The sequence below is a fragment of the Nanorana parkeri genome, unplaced genomic scaffold, assembly GCF_000935625.1.
Source record: "Nanorana parkeri isolate BGI_ZX_2015 unplaced genomic scaffold, ASM93562v1 scaffold1473, whole genome shotgun sequence".
NCBI lineage: Eukaryota > Metazoa > Chordata > Amphibia > Anura > Dicroglossidae > Nanorana > Nanorana parkeri.
In genome coordinates, this window is record NW_017307741.1 from 152,785 (window position 1) to 176,746 (window position 23,962).

Consider the following 23,962-nt stretch of genomic DNA (forward strand, 5'->3'; position numbering starts at 1 on the left):
CACCTGGTCAACAACTTGAAATTCCGTTGACCAGGGGGTATAGGTGTGTGTGAAATAAAGGTCATCTTCCAAGAGGACGATCCCCAGTTCCTGCTCCCAGGCCGGGAAAAAGTATAACGAATCCCCACTAGTCTTGGAGATCAAAGAGTGATAGAGCGTGGAAACAGGATGGAAACGACAGAGCCACAGCACACAGCCTCTCAAAAGGGGTGAGGGGCCTATAAAGGTTGCCAGAGGATGACAAAAGTTTCACAAAGTGTCAGAGCTGAAGGTAGGCTAACCAAGAGGCATGCGGTGGTGGGTAACACTGATGTTAGCGGCTTTGGGGCACTTCCAAACAGGCTTTGGAATACATAGGAGGGTTCGTGGCTTTCCAGCACAGAAAGGGAGGTACACCACACCCCACGGGAAAACCTGGGTTGGCCAAAATGGGGCCCTGAAGGCATCACTGTCTTTACCACATCACTGCCAAAGTAAATAACATTTATCCCTAATGAAACGTTTAGGATTTAAAGCAGACCTACCCATATATTTAAGATATCAACAAACACACCTTTAGAAATGTTTAGTCATGACAATCTACAAACACATACTTCTAGATAATTTCAGGCTTTGTGATCTTTGCATACCTTACTTCTCTCTTCTTCCCCAGTCTTCTGACAGTGCCAATGTTTACTAAGGGCAGATTACTAGTTCTCCTTTTACTTCCTGGATTTCTGGCACAGGACATGTGACCATGCACATCATCTCAGGGGAGGAAAATGCCTTTCCCTGAGATCTCATGAGAATACAGATGAGATTTCCCAGCAATGCTCTGCTGATGACAAGCAATCTCAGTGTGCATTGCTGTGGCAAACTGAAGTCATTGTGCCCTTTCAAAGCAGGAAGTGAATACTCTGCAATTGCAAGTATTTCAAAATCACAGCATTTTACACCTTACATGTCTATATCATTATACATAGAGGGATGCATTGGTAAAATTAGATTTTTGAGTGTAAAGGTTCGCTTTAATGCACCCCTTTAGCACTAGTAACAGGAAAGTTTTCAGTTGGTGGAACTAATATTCACTGGGGGCAGGGCCGAATTTACTCTCCCTGCTGCCTCAAGGCCAGATTTCTCAATGCACCCCCCACCCCAATGGAGAATGGCAACCAGATGGTGGGGGCGACGGTTAGTTTTCATTTTTGTTATTCTTTCTTTACTTTTCTGTTTTTACTTTTTTATCACTTTTTAATTTTTATTTATCTTATAATCTTTTACTTTTTTAATTTTTTTATAATTTTTTTAATTTCTTTTTTTATAATTTTTTTTTAATTTCTTTTTTTTTTATAACAAGCTAACAAGCCCCTCTGTGATAGCATTTGGAGGTGACAGGTTCTCTTTCCAGAACCTTTCACTCCAATACAGGAGTTCTAGCACAGGGAAAGGCTCTCCCCTCTCACTGCTTACACGGAGCAGAGCAGAGAATGGAGTTCTCCGTTCTGGTCCCTGCTCTCCATCCTGAAGAGACTATCTCCGGCCGGCGAATAGAGGCACATTTAAGGGAGGGGCGGAGCCTGAAGATCTCCAGCGAGGAGAGAGGTAGGTGCGGGGGGAGGGGTGTGGCCTTGTGGCAAATCCGGCCCTGATTGGGTGTCCCATTTTGTCTCCCATCTGTGTGGGGGGAAATAAAAAGAAAAAAACTAAACATTTTCCACGTGATTCTTTGCCTTCTCCTATTATGCATTGAGCTTTCCATGCTGTATTATCAGTCCCAAAAAACGGACGTAACCTGAATTGATGTACACTGATCATCAGTTTAATCAGTCCCAGTCAGTCAAAACGGAGAGGGGATCTGTCTCAAATTGGATAATATCTCTATTTTGCAGGCCTTTGCAAGCTTCTCCCCAATTTCAGTAACAGGAAACTCTGTCTGTCCTAATAGAAACACAGAAGGACAGACTGAACTCCCCCTTATTATCATACACTACTTTTAGAGCTCTAATGCTTTGTTAGGACAGACAGTGCTAAAATCAAGCTTACAACTGAAAATTAGATCTACCAGCACAGCCAGCACACAATTTCTCTTACATGTTTTGTGCAAGCTGCAATGTAAAAAACTATTTTCGAGGAGGTGCTAGAGAGGTATCATTCGAAATTGAAGATGGCCGCGGGTAGATGTGCACATTTGAGAGCATGCTGAGAGCTCCGGTACAAGGGTCGGGAATTTTTTCCGATAAGCCTAAAGGGGATAATTGTTTGTCTGGGTATCTTTTTGTTGTTGTTTTTTTTTTGTTGTTTTTTATTTTTAACTTGTATTGTATTGTTGGTCCCCTTTGTCTTTTCTTCCTTCTTTCTTTTTCCTTAGTTTATTCTTTGAGTCCGCAGGGGTGGTCCACCCTATATTCCAACATCTGGAAACTTGCTCATCTTGGGGTCCAACATCTGGAAACTTGCTCATCTTGGGGAGTGGTGAGCTATACCTGTGCTGCTTTATTTCGTGCTTTGACCTTAAACTGGGGTCATGATGACTACACATAGACCATTGATATTTGCTTCCCACAATGTTCGGAGTCTAAACTCTCCAGCGAAGAGAAAAATGGCATTTCAATATTACCACTCTCAGCGAGTGGACCTTCTCTTCCTTCAGGAAACTCATTTCCCGATTTCTTATCAACCTGCCTTTCTTAGCAAATACTATCCTCAGTTTTTCCTGAGCAATGCCTCCGACAAGACTAGAGGGGTTGCCATTTGCTTTGCTAAAAATGTCTCATTTTGCTTGTTGCTGGAGATAGGAGACCCCGAGGAACGATATTTATTATTGAAAGGACATTTAAACGACACCTTAGTTACTCTTTTGTCCTAGTATGCCCCCAACTCGGTCCAGGTTCCGTTTTTCACTTCTATGCTAAAAACCTTACTTCCTCATTTTGAAGGCCTCAGTGATCTGTGCAGGAGATTCTAATCTTGCCCTGGACAGTAGTTTAATTTTCACGTTATGCTATGTGAATGAGAAACATGTAACAAATATTAAATAGGTGTTATCCAAATTTGTCTGCAAACATGGAAATACAGTATATATAATCTTATCTTCAAGTCATGCTCAATAGATATAAAAAAAATGGCAGATACCCTGTGATCTTCATCCAAAATGCGATAGACGTTGTTTTTAAAAACTCTTCCCTTGATCCCGGCCCGATCAATGTAGAGTGGTGGGATCTCCTTGACAAATTTTATATTCGCATCTATCTCTTTCAAGTCCCCATATATTCTGCAGCTTAAAGGTATCAAGAGATGCAGTCTGCAGGTGTTAGAAGATTTCAGTAAATTGTTATTTTCTTCATTAAATCTTTCGACTGAGACCTTTAAGGCTGTAAAACAGATTTACAATAGTTAAACCAATGTGTATTAGTCCAAACCATTCTAATCTGACATATTTTATTGTATATAAACACACTGATGTTGATGTTATTTACTCCACAGTAATTAATACAGGGGTAGTTTTTTTCTACAAAGAAGAATCCTGCCCCACCAGAAGAAATTTAGCATGATCTGTAAGAAAGTTCTGTGACTGTAGCTTGAAGTGAATATTATTCTGATTAATGAACCTTCGGCATCACTTGAGATCCCCAGGTAAGTATGGAGAAGGCTGCAAGTGAAGCATGCAGGCTACCATCGTGGTAAATGGTTGCCCTGTAGATGGCTGTAGCGGGGGCAGAGGTTTTGGCAGCTGAAAGGAGAGAGGCATGTAGTTGATTCAAATGTGTCGAGAAAGCATGGAGATGGCCTGACTAGCCTCCTGGACATCAAGTCTTTGAGAGAGAAGCTCATTAGGATCAGTAGACAATTGGGATACGTGAGACGGATTCACAATTTAAGCAAACTGTGATGAACAGTGGCACACTTGGACTCATTAGATGACACGGGGACTGAGAGTGCACAGACTATTCAGAGACTGGAGGCAAGCAAGGAGGACACAGAAGGCAGGGATATTCTGCAGTAGGCAGGGCTCAGCTAATGAGTAATGACGTGTTGCTTGAATAACGGATGACCTGTCACTTTGCAATATAAAGGTGATGCCAATCAGGGAACCTGTCTCCTGATTAGCCCCAATGGTGATCAGGAGAGCTGTCTGGGAGAAACCCAGAAGCACCAGAGTCTGCACCCCAGATAGGAGACTGGATACCAAGAGAGGAGAATGTCAAAGAACAGGGATTTGTTTTTCACGGGATTAAATATTTACACAATTATTTTAAATTAAGATTTTGATAAATTAGCCTCAATACAGTATACAGAGTAAATCACAGTGGGTTACAACACCTGATAAGAAATGTATTGACTTCAAATTAACTTGTCTATTAACAGCAACGGTTTATGGCTATAACCACCCTTCTTAAAACTGTATAACAGCATATGTGCTGTTACTGTGCATGTCTAAAAAAAGGGCCTCAAATTAACACTTTTCATTTACCAGTCTTTGATCAATAAGAAATGTCTGTGTTGCAAATGGGCATAAATTGGATTCTTATGGTCTGACCACTGAAGTCTGAAGGTTTAAATACAAGGCATGGCTAGAGGCAAATGGAAAAGTAGACTGGTAGGGTTTCTGTGATTTCCAACACATGCACATTCGACATGTGTAAGAAACTATAACTGTCCCCCATGGGGGAGCAGATTAAATAATCAACAAAATGTTATAAAGGAAGATAGTAGGGTAGTGGTACAACATTCCCTTTGTCCTCTTTGAATGTTTTAGAATACTTGTGTGTTCTGAAGTGTCCTTTTTAATAAGTGGTGCCCTTATTCTATTTGCATGATATTATGACAGCTTGAAGAGGTTAGGCTAAGGCACAATTTAATGTGAGATAAACTAACATCACTGAGGCATTCATGTACAGGTAAAAGAGTTAAAACTAGTTTCTCAGAATCCTAGTGCCAAACAAATGCAACTATCCTACAACCTAACCTCCTAGAATTACGATAGAAACATACACAAAAAAGACAGTAGGACTTACGAGGACTTTTGGACAGGTATTTATTTTCATTTTGAAAACAATATTCATAGTTGAAAAAAGCAAGGACACCAATATGTACACAATTTTCCTATATTTTCTGGTTCGAGTATTACAAATAGAAAATGGCAGGCCAAAATGTTTCAGTCAAAAATATAAAGAGGTGTTTTAGAGCAGTTACAGTAGTCACTGCCCATTTATAAAATTGTTTTCCTACCTGGAAGAACAAATTTGAGGTAGCCAACGTAATAAGACCATGCAAGCCCATGAGCAACATTCAGGTGTCTTTTTTCTGTAATTTCAGAAATAGTTGCAGGTGTTGGTCCCTTGGGGGAAAAAAAATGTTCAGTGCTTATATAGCCTTAAAAACCCTATATGCATTATCTGCTCTATCAGCAAGTTAAACATTCTCATAAATGACACACTGCTTTGGCTAAAGACATTAAGGGAGGGAAGGGATAGGTGGAATAAGAGCCCTTCCTGTTTCAAGAGAGAAGAACGATCAGCTGGTTATAGAGCAAATAAGCTTTCCAAAGTGCTGGAGGCTTGTTGAGTTTTTCATCTAATTTAAATATTATGTCACACACAAGAAATTCATTCAGGTAAATCAAATTAATTTAAAATTAGGCACATTGTACAGTACATAAATACAAATGTTACAGTACAGGTAATTGGTATATCTGCCCTACACCTTTTAATTACATTTTTTTAAAATTTAAGGGAGTCTTTTATTAATACATTCTAGACAGCAGACCTTAAACTTGATTGTTTATTTAACCTCAGCCTAGTGGAGTCTACAGAACAGAAGAGGCTTATGTTTTAGGGTGGCTTTTTATTTTAAAGAAATTATTTTTGAATGAATTGCTTATTTAAACATATAGCATACAATAGATATAGTAGATATTTAAAATGTAATAACAAAGGGTGCGGTTTGGTGGGTGTCAGTAATGGCCATATAGTAAACAAGCTCCTGAGCTATGAAAGAACGTTTGCAACTGTAACCGCTAATCTTAACTTAAAAATTGGAAAAATTGGTTATGCATACTGCAGGGTGGGAAGGTTTGAAATATATATAAATTAACAATAAAGCTTTGATTTGTTTATAATGGAGGGTCCCCTATTAATTTGTTAACAAAAACAATTTTTCCCCGAAAAAGGGGATCCCACCACTGTTTCAAAATTTTTGACCATACACTTTATATTAGTCGTAGAAAATTATGTATTAAATGTATATTTAAAATTGCACATATATCAAAAAATCCATATCAAAAAACATCAACAAACATATAAGTGGCTGCATACGGCTGATAAATAAGAAAAGATGCGTGTGGATAAACACTGGTTAGAGGCACACCCTGAAAAACTCCACTTTATGAAGATAAGGATCATAAAGGATTGGAAGGACTTCTCGAGGAAGGAATACCAAGCTTTGCGAGACCTCCAAGATCTGTGGTCTGAGGGACATATCTCAGAGGAAGAAGAAGAGTCTAAGGAGGGACATATACCCCCTAGAGTCTCCAAATTGAAATTTAAATCTAAATCAACTACCTTTCCCCCTTTATCACAAAACATTAACATCTGGAACTTCGTAAAAAGGGTAAGCGAAGATATTACAGATAAGTTACCCCAAAAAGTTAAAAATTATAACTTAACATGTAACCAAAGAAAAGCATTAAAAGATCTCCAACATAATAAAGAAATTATCTTGAAACCAGCAGATAAAGGGGGAAATACGGTAAAACCACTCCGATCCTCCTACTTTGTTCTATGGGCGAACATACACAGTACTGTGAGTGAAATCCATCCATTTTTTCTACACATATGATATAGATATATTTTTTTTCATGTTGACTGTTTCTTTTTGCATTTTTCCATACACGTGTATGACGAGATCTGGCATCTGCTTTCCAATCTTTGGGAATCCAATCCAAATATCTTCATAAAGCGGAGTTTTTCAGGGTGTGCCCTCTAACCAATGTTTATCCACACGCATCTTTTCTTATTTATCAGCCGTATGCAGCCACTTATATGTTTGTTGATGTTTTTTTATATGGATTTTTTTATATATGTGCAATTTTAAATATATATTTAATAAATCATTTTCTACGACTAATATAAAGTGTATGGTCAAAAATGTTGAAACAGTGGTGGGATCCCCTTTTTCGGGGAAAAATCGTTTTTGTTAAAAATTGGTTATGCAATTCTATCAAACAAGCCTGTGCACATGCCTGTTACAATCACAGTCCCAGGAACATACCAAGATGGCCCACATTTAGGCCTCATTGCCGGCCATCTTCCAGGACAGCCATCAAACCAGTGACTCAGGCACAGGAAATCCTTAAATGGTCCACTCATACATGAGGGAAATGCACTGCATGGCAGACCTGCAATCAATGGCCATGAATATCAAGCACGCTTGCTGTAGCAGTGTTAGACCTGTGGGAAAATCTCTGTGCCATAGCCATGAGACCACAGAAAGTAGAGAGAGCTGGAAAATGGCCAGAACCAACAAATCTACAAACTGCAAACTACCTCAACATCAAATAATAACCACCTGCTGCTAATACAAAGGCATCTTAAGAACTTTGGGCAACCTGAGACAGTGGAGCTGGACCAAATCCGACTAGCTCTACAATCTATATTTACCAACCTACTTGATTACCCAGAGGAATTGCCCATCAATATGAAAAGAGCACTTTCCATATTGGGGACTGGGGCTATGTTGGAGAGACACAGATCCGCTCCAGAATATCTGCTAATTTGCCAGCTATCAAGTTATGGAGCAGATTATACAAAAGGCCTATGGGCAAGCCCTCATCACCTTTAATAGCACAGAAATTAAAGGAGAACTATGACATGAGTGATTTCCACTCACCTTATAGTTCTAAGCCGACCTGTGACAATGAGACTGTCACAGGTCGGCTCAGTAGATCGGGAGGTGAGCGAACACATACCGGGTTCCCTCACCTCTCGATCCTGTCACGGCTCTCTGCCGTGACAGGGGGAGGGGCTGGATTCCCCTCTCCCCGCTCCGATCTGCCAGCGCTGACTGGCGGAACAGACGGGGGAGGGGGCTGGTACAGCTGGCTCTGCCTCTAGATAGGCAGAGCCAGCTGTCACTTACGCAGCTGGGCGGATGCCGTCATCTAAGTCGGGATCCGCTCCAGGTGCGGCGTCTCAGTATACCGCGAGCTGTAGCTCGCGGTATACTGAGCTTAGGGTAATGGGAGGACGCTAGTTTGTGTCCTCCCGTTACCCCAAGGAGAACTATGGGGAAAAACACTGACCCCATAGTTCTCCTTTAAGAGCTTTCAGGACTCTTCTAACAATAACCTCTGCAACAGATCTCTGCCCGATCCTGGATGCTTGAGAGACACAAACAATATCAATGTCAGTCCCATTCTGCCTATCTGTCCCTCACCTGGGCCACACAACTAATCTAAGGACACTGGAGGATTTCACTTTAATGGACTGCCTAATGCACCAAAATAAATCAAGAAAGGAGCATGCAGCATTTCTGGTAGCACACAATGTGTGCTGCAATGCATGTATGTTGGCAAGGTGCTTTGGGATGACATTCATTCTGAATTGCACTGCATCATACCTATGCATGTAACATGCATTGCCGCACATTGTGGTAACATGTGCTTTACCAAAATGCAACAGTGTGAATGGGCCCTGAAACAAAATGTCATAAGGTCCACGTAAGCTAAGAATTAAAGGATATAGGTCAGGCATGAGTAACAAGTGATTACTTTGCTCATTGGATGAGTCATATTAGATTATTAAATATTTTAACCATTTCCCATCCACAAGTTGTATGTTTATGAATGCCCCTCTTTAAAACCTGCAGTCATCACTTTGCACGGCTGGTTATTTATAAATCTTGGTTGTCCTGACAGCTTGTGTCCCCGCTAATAATCACTAACTAATCATGGTCAATCAAGAATGTTTGATCACTATGACGGCTGTGATCACATGCTGACTGGAGGCTTAATTTAAAACAATAGTAGGCTTCAGCCTGCAGATGAACACTGACACCTGTGAGTATTAAACAAAATAAAAAAACTATAAAAAAGAAAACATTTAATTTCTTTTTTACATATTTGTAAGCGGCAGCTGCTGGAACGCACAGCAATTGCTCACAAAACTTTCCGGTCCACTGCAAACGCAAAAAAATGCTGCATGCTCCATTGTTTGCGTTCGCAGTGGACTGGAGCACAGCCAATGTTTTGCCATGCATTCGATTGCACTGCGGGTGGGGGGGTGGCTGCGCTGCCATTGACTTCAACGCACCGTCACGCCCCCTCCCGCCCCAGAACGAAGGAGGAAGTTTTGTGAGCGATTGCTGTGTATTCCAGCAGCTACAGCTCTGGAACGCACCGCAATTGGTGTGTATGGGCCCTCAGGTGTGCAAATTAATCATAAAGTTATTGTCAAGTTAACAAATGCACGCTAAAGGTGGCCATACACTGTACAACCATCGCAAGACCTTAGTCTTGCGATGGTTGTAAAGTGATTAAAAAAACGTACGATCTGCCCATCTTGGACAGGCAGATCGTACTCTCGATCATCGCAAGCCCCCCCCTGAGGGGCGGGCTTTCGATGACCGCAATGCTGAACGGGCAGTGTGCACGTGCGCACACCGGCCCGCTCGGCATTTGTCTCCCGAGCAACGTTCAAACCAGCCGAAAATCGTACGGTTTTCTAGCGTGCTCCTCGTTCACACTGCTCTATTTTCATACGATCGCGGGATTTCCCGCGATTCTCGTACGAGAATCGAGCAGTGTATGGGCACCTTAAGGCTGCTAAATTTGGCCTTGTATCTAGGCATCAATGACCTCTGGTTACAAAAGAGTCAAACATGATAATGTGTAGATATGCATATCACAAGATTCATTATTACATAGCTGTAAAATAATAATTAAACCATAATTGTATACTACAAAACTCAGTTTTTGAAAACAAATGTATTACTTGCCATACCTGGAGCCCACAAAGCCAGCCCAACAAATTACAAAGGAACAGCAGAGTCAAGTTAATCACGCAGGAGAATCTTGGCAACAGATCTTCATCATAAAAGATATAGCAAATAGTGCAGGTTAAAATGAAAATAGACACGTGCCTCATACAGAAGCTTGCTTTAAATGCTCTCAGGTATTCTCCATTATACCTTTAAGAAAAAAAAAAGATGCTTAAATATTATCTCTACAAATTACATTAACAAACATTCAAACACTCTTAAGGTTTCTATAAATTCCAGCACTTTAAAATGTAATTGAAGTAAAAAGGTAAAAAAGTAAAAACATAGTACACCTACATTTCCCACTTTTCCTGTACCGCAATTTACTATTAGTGTGCCTATCCCTCCACCCATGCTATAGAGCTTGAAATATGCAACCAAGTATCATCACTGACCGTTGAAACATACCTGAATTCTGCATTGACTCCTGAGTTAACTCTTCTCCCATTTACCATTTTAACTCTCATCTCCCATTACCACTACATCTGCAAATTAGAGTAACTATTTTAGGGCTATGGACTTCTACTGCTTAACAGGGGTAACCCTCCTAATTTATATAATCAGCTATTTCAGAAAAGCCTAAAGATTATGTCCAACTGAAAACTTTTTTTCTTATAGTTTTGTATACATAGTAACATAGTAATATAGTAGGTAAGGTTAAATAAAGACCAAGGTCCATCCAGTTCAACCTGTGTGTGTCTGTGTGTATGTATTTATGTGTATTTAACACTTCCCATATCCTTGTGTATTTAGTGACTGAAGAACTCAGCTAGCAGTTACTTGAACTTCTCTACGCTATCAGTGGATAGCACTGTCTGTGGAAGGGAATTCCACATTTTTACTACTCGCACAGTAAAAAAAACCCTTACTTGTTTTGAGATTGAACCCCTTCTCTTCTAACCTCTTGTAGTGTCTGCTTGTTCTCAGTACTGTTTTTGTACTGACACCGTCCAGCCCTGTCTTCCCATAGAGGAGAACAGGCTGCTGCGCGCAATGACACGCAGCACCTCTCCCTCCCGGGATCAACTGTTTACAGGTGTGCACGCTGCATGGACGTGTGCTCCCAGTGTGAATGAGGCCTAATACACACACACAACACTTAATACGCATACACACACAACACACAACACATAATACACACACAGCACACACACAATACACATACAGTACACACAATACACACGCAATACACACAGAATACACACGCAATACAGTACACACAATACACACGCAATACAGTACACACAATACAGGACACACACACACACAGCATTACTATGCAGCCCGCTCATAGTTCAAGAAGCCAGGGGAGGAAGAGAGGAGAAGGCTGAGACAGGGAGAAGAATCCCCCCTCCCCCTCCCCACGCTGCTCCCAGACGGAATGTATAGTGTATAGGAGAAGCTGTGAGTGCAGGAGAGCTCCTCATACCTGCTGACAGGTTGTCATCGTATCGTCTCACTCCTGGCTGAATCTCTGCCCGACCTTCTAGGCCCCCCTTCCCCAGCGCCCTCAGGTGCCCTGGCAGTGCCTGCAGAGGGAGAGGGGTATCGGCCACCCTGGCTGAATAATATTATATGCCCCCCTAGTATCGGCACTGACAGGATGTGTGGAGGCAGACTCCCCTAGCCCGTGCTGGGTTCGGTCCCCGCTCACACGCTCACTTGATGGGGCCCGCCTGGTACAGGGCAGCTGCCTGTACACCCCTATCGGCAGGCCTGGTCACGGGCCACAGGGCCGGCCTTAGGCCTTTAGGCGCCCTGTGCGAGATAGCTTTACAGCGCCCCTCAGTGACCACAGGCCTCAGTGGCCACACCCTTTAGTGGCCACCCCCTCCGCGTGACCGCACCCATTTCCCCCGATATCCGCACCATTTAAAGACTCCTATTTTGTTAAGCCGCAAAGAAACATATTAAAAAGTATGATAAAAATAAAACTTTTATTCAAAGGTATTAAACTTGTCGGCACAATATAAGTATTCTTATCAAATAAAACAACAGAAGGTAAACAATAAAGGTCAAACTAAAATAGAGTCTATACAAATAAAGTGTCAGGATATCATGCCGACCCTTTTTTCAAGTCAGTATATCTAGAAAAGTAAAAATAAAAAACAGAAGACAAAACCCGGACTACATGTAAAATTAATGAATTACTATATGTCCGAATATACGAAAAATGTATTCAGGCACATAATAATAATAATTTGTTGAGAATGTGCAGCGGCCATGTTGGCCACCGGCGTGTTCTGTGAATGCGTGCCACCATCTTGGAGGCAGGGAGGATGGCGTTACAAAACGCCATGCATGCGTGGCGTCAGGTGACGTCACACACCGATATTGGCCCCACCATCTTGGTGTACACCTAGATATACACCAAGATGGTGGCGCCCAACACGTGTGGTGTTATATGACGTCATGCGCCCTGCCTCCAGAACACGCCAATGGCTGAATCCAAAGTAGCATAAAAATGTGTTTTGTTTGATGAAACAAATGAAAACTTTTTTAGTTTTCGTTCAGACGATCGCTCCAGTGTTTGTCCTTCTCACGCGGAGGACCGGTAAATATAATTGATATTTACCTATTCCCCGCTCTGCCACGCAGAGAGGCGCTGTCATCCTGAATTAAATTTGTACCAACATTTTGTAGCACATGACAGCGGCTCCGATATCCTCACCGCTCGGCCATCCTGACAGCAAGCAGCGCTCCCTCCTGCGCCCCCACTTTAGGGGGGGGGCGGACGAGGGAGCGCTGTCATATCGGATGGCCAGCTCAGCTGTGACGGGGAGAGAAGGACGAGCTGTGTCGGTCGCACGGCGCCCTTGTTGCCATGGCGACCTGTGCGGCCGCACAGCTCGCACACCCTTAAGGCTGGCCCTGATGGCCCCATGGTGGTCGCAGGCCCTCGGGCCGTGCCCGACTGCCCGATGGGTCAGTCCGCCCCTGGACTCTGGTGATTCTGATGAAAGGGGAGACTCTGGATGGCTGGCCCCATGGAAATGCAAACTCCATTGGTTTGAGCTTGGGGGTGGGAGATTTTGCCTTGAGTGTCAGAGGACCTTGTTCCTGCATTGACTTACATATGTAATAATTTAAATAAATTTGTACATTACTAATAATGGTGCAGTTTGAATCTGGTCAATGATTTGGAATGTGGCATTTGGTGATTACAGTAATGTGCAAAAAAAACCCTAATGTTGGTTTCCGATCTGAAAAGTAAAAACAGTTAACTATTAGACCATTTATTTTACCTACCTGCTATGCAAGTGAGTGATTTCTTCAGAAAATTCACAGAGACTGGCAACAAACTGCCATGCTTGAGAGATAATTAAATGCATTGCCATACCATAGGCAAACTGACTACTTGTATATTTGTGAACTCCATTAAGATACAGAATAATAAGGCATACAAAAATAAAAATACAGATGGCTTTAACAACTCGGTTCCCTCTAGGTTGTGGAATAATGGAACAATTTACAGATTCCGGTTGTATTGGAGCCATCTAAAAAAAAATTAAAAAAAATAGAAAATCATCCATTACAGTTATTATATTAGTTTTATATATAACTACATGCATCTGCATTATACCTACAACATGTATTATTATTTTTACACAGGATTTATATAGCGCCAACAGTTTGCGCAGTGCTTTACAAAATGGGGAGACAGTACAATACAATTTCAATACAATACGATTAGAAGGGCCCTGCTCGCAAGAGCCTACAATTTAGTAGGGGGCGAGAGATACAAAAGGTAATAATTGTTTAGACTGAGTTAGTGGGATAAGTAAAAGGACAATTATGTTGAAGTGGGATAGGCTTCCTTGAAGAGATGAGTTTTCAAGGATCGCCAAAAGATGGACAGAGAAGCAGATAAGCGGACAGATTGGGGTAGGGAGTTCCAGGGGATGGGAGACACTATGGAGAAGTCCTGGAGGCGGGCATGGCAGGAGGTCACAAGAGAGCTAGAGAGCAGGAGATATCAGTCACACATCCATAGCCTACTTTCCTGTTGCATGGGTTTTTTTTGTATGTTTAATTTTAGAGAATGACAGATTTGGCAAACTGGACTACTATTGTTGGCCTTACAGCTTGGATTTTTATCTACAGTGAACCTATGGCTAAGCTATGGACATTTATATGTTCCTAAGAAGTAATGAATAAACTTTGAAACACTGACCTTTGCATCAGCAGGCATTTTGAAACAATTCATCCTCAAAGTTCACAGCAGAAGTTCTGAGGTGGTTCAAGTTGGCAGCTTAGCTCCCCCTCAACTATCTATGCAATTAGTACGGTCAACATTCCTTTATGATTGGAAGTGCCCAGTCATTCAGAGGTTCTGGTCTCAGGACTACAATATTCTGCATACTCTTCTTCAAAACCCACCTCCCATGAATCCATGCAAAGCATTGCTCAATCTAAAACCCTAGAACATGTTTATGCACCAATTCATCCTGGTTATCAGGAGGTCTGCGTGTCTCTGAAGTCAAGAATAATATACAATGGCTCCTTATTAATGAAAAGCTGAAGGCCAAATTACAAGGCTCCATGCTTAAATTCTGAAAGGTTTGGGCCTCCTCATCCAGCTGCATCTCCCCCTGGCCATTCCTTTTCCCTTTCCCTCTCCCACCATAATATGAATAATTAATATTGCCTTGTGCACCATCTGTTGTACCAGAAACGGACCCCATGGGACCATTGCTTTTAGCTGGAACTTCACAACATGTTCATATATGTGTTGCCTGTTTGTTTTGGGGCTTAGTTAGTTGCTTGGACGAACAAATACTTTGCTTGTTCTATGTTATGGATTTGTACAAAGCCTTCCTGCATTGAAACTTGTAGGCACGTTTTAGGCATTCCCTCTCCATGATATACAACTACGGTACCTCAATATCCTTCTAAAAGGCTACATTCCCCTTTTTAGAAGGACATGGGAGTTCAAGCTAACCACTTAATTTACCCTGGAACAGTGTGTCAGTATCATACTATTTTCCCATGCTAATCTCCTATAGCTAATAAATTGCAAGAGCAAGGTTACAAAACAACACCTCTCTGGCACTGGGTGCCTCCTACACTGCATAAGTTTAACAAAACAATCCCAGACACTTGTTGGTTTTGTGGCACTGTGATAGGTACCATGTTACAAGTTTTGTGGGAGTGTGAGCAGAATTAACGTTTTGGAAGAAATTATCCTTCGTATCACAATCCATTTAAGTGACCTACCGTTAAAAGTTATAAAACTTCAACTTTATCAAATGCAGCCAGGGCATGTATACCAGTGTTAATTTCGTAGATGAAAAATGTTCATTATAGTTTTCGTCAGTTGCATGTTTTTAGTGACGAAAACCAAATGAAAACTAAAAAAAAACTTAGCTAATAGGACTAAAACTATGATGAAAATACATTGCAATTTTCATCAACTAACAAAAATGAGACGAAAATGGGGGGGACTATTGCATTTACCTATTTGGACTTCCGATTACCTCAGAGCTCGGAAATTCTAGAGAACGAGTTTGGAAATTCTAGAGAATTGCTTAAATAATGCATTAGACTTTAAATAAACCCATTAGATTTTAGTTGACTATTCACTTCTGTCCTGTGGGGCTGATTTCAGCCGTACATCAGCTAAAATCAGCTGTGCATCAGCTCCCTTCGATTTAGCTGAACATTCTCAGCATGTTCGGCTGAGCTGAGGTGAAGAAGCCGCTCGACTCAGCCGATCCAACATCTGGATCAGCTGAGCCGAACACCGGATAGTTCACTACTGTAACGCAACAGTGAAAGTCTCTTCTCAGATCTGGATCTAAGAAGCTTGGAGACTGCGGAAACTGCGGAGATTGGACTAGCCAGTATTTCTTTTTACCCTTAATATGACCAATTCTGTCACTTGGGTTATGGGAATATGGTGGTTCAGGTTTCAGTTCTACAATATATGCTCTATAGTGAGCGAGAGCGATTGTATGAACTGTATGACATAGTATTTGAGGTTGAATAAAGACATAAGTCCATCAAGTCCAACCTATTTTTTAGGTCCATGTATCATCTCATTCTTAAGAGTACCTGTACCCCTGTATATTACGGTCTCTCAGGAAATCATCCAAATGCTTCATGAATGTTTCCACACTCTTAGCCGAAATCACTGCCTCTGGCAGCGAGTTCCAGACCCTAACCGCTCTCACTGTGAAGTACCCCCTTCGTCCCTTGTGCTGGAATTTTTTTTCCACCAATTTTAGGTGGTGGCCTCTAGTCTTTGTTATGGAGTTAATCGTAAAAAGTTTGTTGCTAATGTTGCTGTCGCCATTGAATATTGTATACATGAAAATCATGTCCCCCCTTAATCTCCTTACTTCCAACGTGAACATGTTTACATTTAGTAGTCGAATCTCAAAGCTCTGGTTCTCCATTCCCCTAATTAGTTTGGTTGCCCTCCGCTGGACTCTTTCCAGCTCCAGGACATCCTTTCTGTGGAATGGTGACCAAAACTGGACCGCATACTCCAGATGAGGCCGAACCAGTGAACTATAAAGTGGCATAATTATATACTTCAAAACAGTAGAAAGGTATCATGGCACACTCACAAACCAGTATGTAAAACAACTTGTCTCACCACTAAGGTTAACAACAGAGGTTTGGATACACGTCTTCTGCAGAAAATGTGAAAGCTGCACAGCCGCGCCAAGGCACCTCTTATAGTGGTCCTAACCCTAAACTATGAGAGTCTCCATCTTGGAGCACATGGGGGCAGAAGATTTCAAATTGGGTGCAAGTTTGTCAGGAGGAAGCCCAACCTCCTTAAAGGCACAGGAACACACAAGGGATCCCGCACATCCCAATGGCAGCTGAGAACCCCCATGCGTCACTGCACCAAATCGGTCAAGCAAAACAAATAACAAACGCACTCAACAATTCGTCTCTCATAGTTTAGAGTTAGGACCGCACTATAAGAGGTGCCTTGGCGCGGCTGTGCAGCTTTCACATTTTCTGCAGAAGACGTGTATCCAAACCTCTGTTATTAACCTATAATTATAGACTTGCCTCTACAATAAATCCCCTTCTTAATGCAGGACAAGGCTCTACTTGCTTTGCTTACAGCAGCCTGGCACTGCAAGTTATTCTTCAATCTGTGGTCTACAATGACCCCCAAATCTTTTTCTCTTTCTGACTTTCCTAGTGGCATACCAATAATTGTGTAGCCCATTAGCTTATTTTTAATACCAAAGTGCATTACTTTGCATTTATCGACATTAAACCTTATCTGCCATATATTTGCCCACTCACCTATTTTATCCAGATCCTCCTGTAATGTTATACTGTCTAGGTCCGTTTCTATTACCCTCCCAATTTTGGTATCATCAGCAAACACTGAAACATTGCTATTCACACCTTCCCCGATGTCGTTAATAATGAGGGTGAACAGCATGGGTCCCAGCACAGAACCCTGAGGCACACCGCTCATGACACTAGCCCAGTCTGAAAAGATGCCATTAACCGATACTCTCTGGACACGGTTCCTGTAGCCAGTTCTCTATCCATGTACACTACATTCCATCTATGCCCATCGATCTCAGCTTGTGTAGTAAGCGCTTATGTGGTACCATATCAAAAGCCGTTGAGAAATCCAGATAAACCACATCCACCGGCCTCCCTCCATCCAGATCTCTACTTACCCCTTCATAAAAAGTTAGCAAGTTAGTCTGGCAGGAACGGTCTTTCCTGAACCCATGTTGATTATCATTTATTATGCCATTATTCTGAACAAATTCTACCAAATAGTCCTTAATCATGCCCTCTAACAGTTTGCAAACTACTGATGTAAGACTAACTGGTCTATAGTTCCCAGGTTGGCATCTTGCCCCCTTTTTAAAAATAGGGACCACCGTAGCCCTCCTCCAGTCACTTGGAACTCTACCCGTCATTAAAGAGTCCTTCAAAATGAGGAATAATGGTCTAGTTATAACCTCACTTAGTTCCTTAAGTACCTTGGGGTGCAGGTTATCTGGTCCCACTGCTTTATTTGCATTCAGTAGTTTAAGTCTTTGTTGTATCCTGGTTTCCGTCAACCACTGTGGTATATTTTGTGTTGAACTATGTGTTTTATCATGTACATTAAACCCGTCTTTTTCCTGAGTGTATACTGAGGAGAAAAAAGTATTCAGCGCCTCGGCCCTCGACTTGTCATTTGTGACTAACTTCCCATTTTCGTCCTTTATTTGGGCCTATCTGCTCCTTTCTCACCATTTTACTGTTTATGTATTGGTAGAATTTTTTTATTTTTTTTACCAACTGTGGCGATATGCTTTTCACACTCTATTTTAGCTGCCCGAATTACTAGTTTGCATCTTTTATTACATTCTTTGTAGTTATGGAACGCCAATGCTGTCCCATCCATCTTATATTTTATAAAGGCCGCTCTCTTATCCTTGATGTGTTGTTTTACATTTCTATTCAGCCATACAGGCTTAGTTTGTGATCTTTTACTTTTATTACCCAACGGTATACACTTTGCTACAGCAATATATAATGTGTTCTTAAAACAGTCCCACTTCTATCCGAGTTCAGGTTGTGAAACAAGTTTTCCCATTTGATGTCCCCCACTAGGCGGCGCAGCTCGTCAAAGTTAGCCCTTCTGAAATGTAGGGTTCTTGTCCGTCCAGCCCACTTCCCTTTCATGTATCCAATAGTGAAAGTAATCACATTGTGATCACTATTAACCTGTGTCTCCCCAATTACAATATCCTCAATTAACTCTGCATAATTAGTAATGATTAAATCTAGGATGGCATTTTTCCTATTTGGAACCTCAACCATCTGGTCCATGAAATTGTCTCGCAACATGTTCAGAAATCGGCCCGCCTTTGTCGAACCTGAGGTACCATTAACCCAATTTATGTCTGGATAATTGAAGTCGCCCATCACGACTGCATTGCCCTCCTTCCCAGCTGTTTCTATTTGGGACTGTAGATGAACCTCCTCCCCTATATTTGGAGGTTTATAACAGATACCCACAATTAGTTTACGGCTAGCGTCCTTCTTATCTAGTTCTAGCCATAACGATTCCACCTCTTCTCCACCATTTGACGTGATATCGTCAAATGGTGGACATCATACACAACAATGAAAATAAATGAAAAATGCATGTTTTACTACTGCATTACTTCATGCAATCCGTTTAGTGCTTCACTTGAAATAACAAATACTTATCAACTGATAATGAAGGTACAACCCAGAGTGAATACCCCAGGAACATATATACGTCATGCAAAACAAACAAACAGACAGCGCCTTGTCCTCGTGAAATACAGTTTATTAATCAATGAACATACAAGCTGACATAAAATACTACTCACATGGTAATCACTGAATGAATGGTACAAGGTAGAATCCACACAAAGCTGCCTTGCTAACTGATGCGTTTCAGGGAATATACCCCCTTCCTCAGAGCTGCAATCTATAGACTGTAGGCAGATGAAATTGGTAGTTTTGACATTATCCCGCAAGACAGTTTTGTTCAAAGCAGATAATATTAGCACTTGTGAAGCACCGGGTAGTGCGCAAATTAATATACAGCATGCAGTTGTTCCGTCACAGTATATATGGTAGAAAGTTGTAGTATAACCGTATTTAAATCAAATAGTCCCTTCCTGCAATAACTGTGAATTGCACAATTAACAAATCGTAAATTAATCCGGCCTGCATAACTGTTGTCAACTAAATCACGGCTACACAGGGCAGATGAGATTTGTCGTTCACATCAATTGTAACCATTACATCTCACAGTGAATGCAGGGTACTTCCGGTTTAGTGGGCTCAACGATATGCAGGAGCTGCAGTGATCTCAGGCAGCAAGAGTTGGTTCCACAGTCCAAGGGATTCCTCCGATCAATGTGGTGTGTGCGACCACCAGATGAACAGCCTGATGTACTGGAGGCAACAGACGTACAGGATGGAGAGTGGTGTAGTAACGGTGAGGATAGATTGCTCAGCGCCTAGGACACTGAGCAATTGAATTCCCCACCATTTTATTTGACTGACTGACATGAGAGGGGAGGCCCGGACGCTGCTGGAGTGGGTGGAGCTGGACTCGCTTGCCAGAACGAGGAGTGGTGAGTTAATTACAGCTACCGTTCGCCCATATTCTCATAGGGTCCAAATGGCAGTGAGTTAACAGCCAAATGCCTCCGAATGTCATTCAGCTTGGTTATCCTGCTCACTACCTCCTATGTGTGGGTCCCCCCGTCAAAGTTATACCAGGCCCTTTAGGTCTGGAAGGAATTTTAAGGGGGAACCTCACCCTCAAAAAATTAGGAAATAAACGGTGGGATCCCCCCTAACATCCCCAACCAGACCCTTAATCTGATCTGCAGTCTGACAGGGCAGGAAAGGGGGGGCAAGCGCGTTCCCCCCTCCTTGCCATACTAGGCCGCATGCCATCGGCACTGGGAGGGTGCTTTTCCAGGGTCCCCCCCGGAAAAGCACATTGTCCCTGTACTGATAGGGACAAGGGTCTCTTCCCTACAAGCCCTGACCTATTGGTTGTGGGGGTCTGCAGGCAGGGGGGCTTATTTGCATTTGGTACCCCTTTAAAGGAGGGGCATCCACATGCTGCCCCCCTTGTGAATGAGTACGGGGTACTTGTACCCCTACTCATTTACTAAAGGGTTAAAGTAGATTGTAAATAAACAGACCAGACTTTTATTTTAAAAAAACTTTAATTGAAGAAAAAACACAACAAAAATATTTGACAATTCCTTTAAAAAAATCCCACAAAATAACCCGATGACCCGTCTGCATGCGAAGAACTGCTGGCGCAGAATGACCTGTTTGGTAGAAACCAGCAACGTAACCACCAGCTCCGCCTATTTGTTTTGATTTAGCCGACATCTGTCATACGGGTCTTCTGAGGTCCTGGACTAAACAAAACAAATGGGCGGCTTTGCCCATCTGTTGTCATAGAATGACAGGCTACTGTCTTCATATGACCTTAGGACAGTAGCCTGTCATTGCATGATAACAAGTAGGCGGAGCCAGCGGTGGTGTCACAGCTAGCTCCCCCTATTTGTTTACATTTGCGGGGAGAACGGTCTACTTCGGCAGACCATTCTCCCTGCTTCAGCTGTGTCTTCGGCCCAAGACATTAGCCGAAGACAGCTGAACGGCTCAGCCGAGCTGAAGCACATGCATTCGGCTCAGCTGAGCCGTTCAGCTGTCTTCAGATACTGTACGGGCTATTGTGAATAGCTGAAACGTACAGCAGCCCTTCGGTTCAGCTGAAGTGAGCCAAAGAATTAGCCGATGCTTTGGCTTAATCCTTCAGCTCCTTTGTGAAAACCCTCAACAAAACTAGACTAAAACTAAAACAATTCAGATGACTAAAATACAACTAAAACTAAAATGGCATTTTAGTCAAAAGACTAAGACTAAAACTAAATTTTAATTTGCCATCAAAATTAACACTAATGTATATCATCCCTTTAGAAAAATGTTACACCCCCTCCCCACACACACCCACACACACTACTAAAGGCAAATAGGCTATTCATTTTGCAAGAGAATTTGCACCTTGCAGGTAAAGTTTCCCTTAGCTTAGTGAATGAGGTGTAGTTCTGCTTACTTCCATTATTCAATCATGTGCAAGCAAAAATACTGTTTCTTTTATTTTCCTTGCACTGTCAGAATATTTATACTGCTAAAATAACAGTTTTTTTATTTATGAAAACAAGCAAGGATCTATAATTAAGGAGATTCCCAACTTATTTCCACAATTCAAAATTAACTCGAGTTCGTTTATTTGCCCTAACTTGAAGACAAGATGAATACAATTTTGTGCAAAAATCGATATATTTATTAATTAAAAATCAGTCAAAAATAATAATCAAGATATAATCGGTGACAAACAAAAAATATGGATCCACAATTTTAATAATATTGATAATACAGATAATGTGGAAAATACAATCACAGAATATTATTCCAAAATATCATAGTATCGGATATAAGTAACTCCTTAATTCAATTGGTAGCTTATCAGTAGCTCACAGAATGTGGAAGCCAAATGTTCAGAATTGACACGTGACTTCTCCCAGCAAACAGATGTTCACAAACTCAAAATGTTAACAGCGCATGGGCAAAATTTGTAACATCATGCACAGGGTTGGCTATAAGCCAATACTATATTTACGGTAATGACAAATTTCCACTAAATTATTTTTAAGTACCGTATATACTCGAGTATAAGCCGAGATTTTCAGCCCATTTTTTTGGGTACAGTGTACAGATTTGTGTATTTCTCCCCAAGATTGAAAGATATCATTTATACTGCAGTTTAAAATTATCTCAATTCAATCTAGAGTCTACGAGGACTAAATGGTCTATTCAGATATATATATATGGCTAGTCAATTGCCTACAGAAAGATAGAAATTTATACTTTACCAAAAATTGCTAAATCTTTTTCTGAGAGATGTCAGCTGTGTCACAGTTCAGAAACAAGAGATGGTCAGGTTCTCTTTACTTCAGTTGCCTTGGTCAGCCGTCATCAGCTTCCGACCTCTACCCTTGCTATGTACTTCCTTACTCTTTTTCTCTTTGGATCTCCCCCATTCAATCTCCTGCTCCAAACTTTAATCCCCCAAAGAATGTAGGCGTGGATTTGTCTTTTCCACGTAATTAATGATGTCAGATTACATCATTTTATTATGTACCTCTTCCTCGCAATCACCTAAAGGGGGCATAATTGGACTGTATAAAAGTTTGGATTTTTTAAAATGTAATTCTACGATTTTCTTAAAGATATCCTCTTGACCTAAGCCTTGGACAAAACCATAAATATAACAGGGTGGTCTATTCTGTGACAACATCTGGATTTGCAGCTTTAAGAAAGCCTAAACCAGGGCAATTAACATTCTTTCTCCACACACCTTGAAAATGAAGTCGTCAAGACACAGTGGTTCAAAACAAAAAAAAATTATAAAATAAAATTGGTATATCCGCCTAATTCTATGTACTTAAAATATAAACCCACCATATTAATAATACATACTAATATATTTCAATGGGTACACTCAAACAATATATAATGAATATAGGTTGGATATTATAAAAGTACATATATATTTAAAAAAAGTACTTGAAATTATTAAATTAAGTAGGCATATAGATGCTTCATATAATGTAATAATACAATAAAATTATTGCTAATATAATCACTGCAATGAATAGTAATGTTTCATCAGGCAACTTTTAAATGAGTCCCTTTTTCCAGTAATGAGAGAGAGAAAAAAATAATTCAAAACTTTCCAGTTTCTTGTCCATTGTTGAAATCGAGACATGACGGTCATCAATCTCATTATAACATAGTCTGGCACCGTGTCCAGTGCTTATCTTGTGTTAATTGTCTGGGACCCCACAATTTATGACCTGGGAAGGTATGGGCTAAGACTCTTAAAATTTTCTGTAAGGGTCTTCAACCAGGAAGAATGAACTTGCATTCACCTCATGACAGACAGAAAAAGATGGCTTGCAGGATGCCCATGTAACAATATGTATAGGCCTTATAAATTAATTCCTTTCTGCCCAATAGTTCTGACAGCACGTTTGGGTATTCTTTGCAAAGTGAACTATCACCACATTCATCAAAATAAGGGAAACTTCCTCTGCAATGTGCAAAATCCATTGCAAAGTGAACGGCCTGTTTGGCCCACTGTCTCTATGGTTTATCAAGATACACGTTATCATGGTAATGGAGGATGTTTTTAATATCAAAATTAAATAAAACTGTGGGCTGAACTGAGTGCAAAAAATCTTTGTCTACCTACATTATGAGGGTTATTCACTTACCTGCCAAAGGATCTAGAAATAGCTTCGGCTGAGCCTTAGGCTTGCTTCGGCCCCCGGAGCCCTTCGGTTCAGTCGAACCGAAGGACTGCTCTATGGGCTATTCACAATAGTAGTGACAG

General features: G+C 41.3%; 1 protein-coding gene across 1 annotated transcript in view; it reads right to left on the reverse strand.

The window, feature by feature from the left end:
* TMEM173 (transmembrane protein 173) overlaps positions 1 to 13,382 on the reverse strand; it is a 47,137-nt gene extending 33,755 nt beyond the window's left edge. Inside the window, exons 1-4 of the mRNA XM_018570186.1 lie at positions 13,264 to 13,382; positions 9,978 to 10,164; positions 5,209 to 5,317; positions 3,112 to 3,350 (exon numbers count right to left, since the gene is read on the reverse strand). Coding sequence (XP_018425688.1) covers positions 3,112 to 3,350; positions 5,209 to 5,317; positions 9,978 to 10,164; positions 13,264 to 13,352 — 624 coding nt within the window. The 5' untranslated portion in view covers positions 13,353 to 13,382. The remainder of the gene's footprint in view (positions 1 to 3,111; positions 3,351 to 5,208; positions 5,318 to 9,977; positions 10,165 to 13,263) is intronic.
* Between the last annotated feature and the right edge of the window lie 10,580 nt (positions 13,383 to 23,962).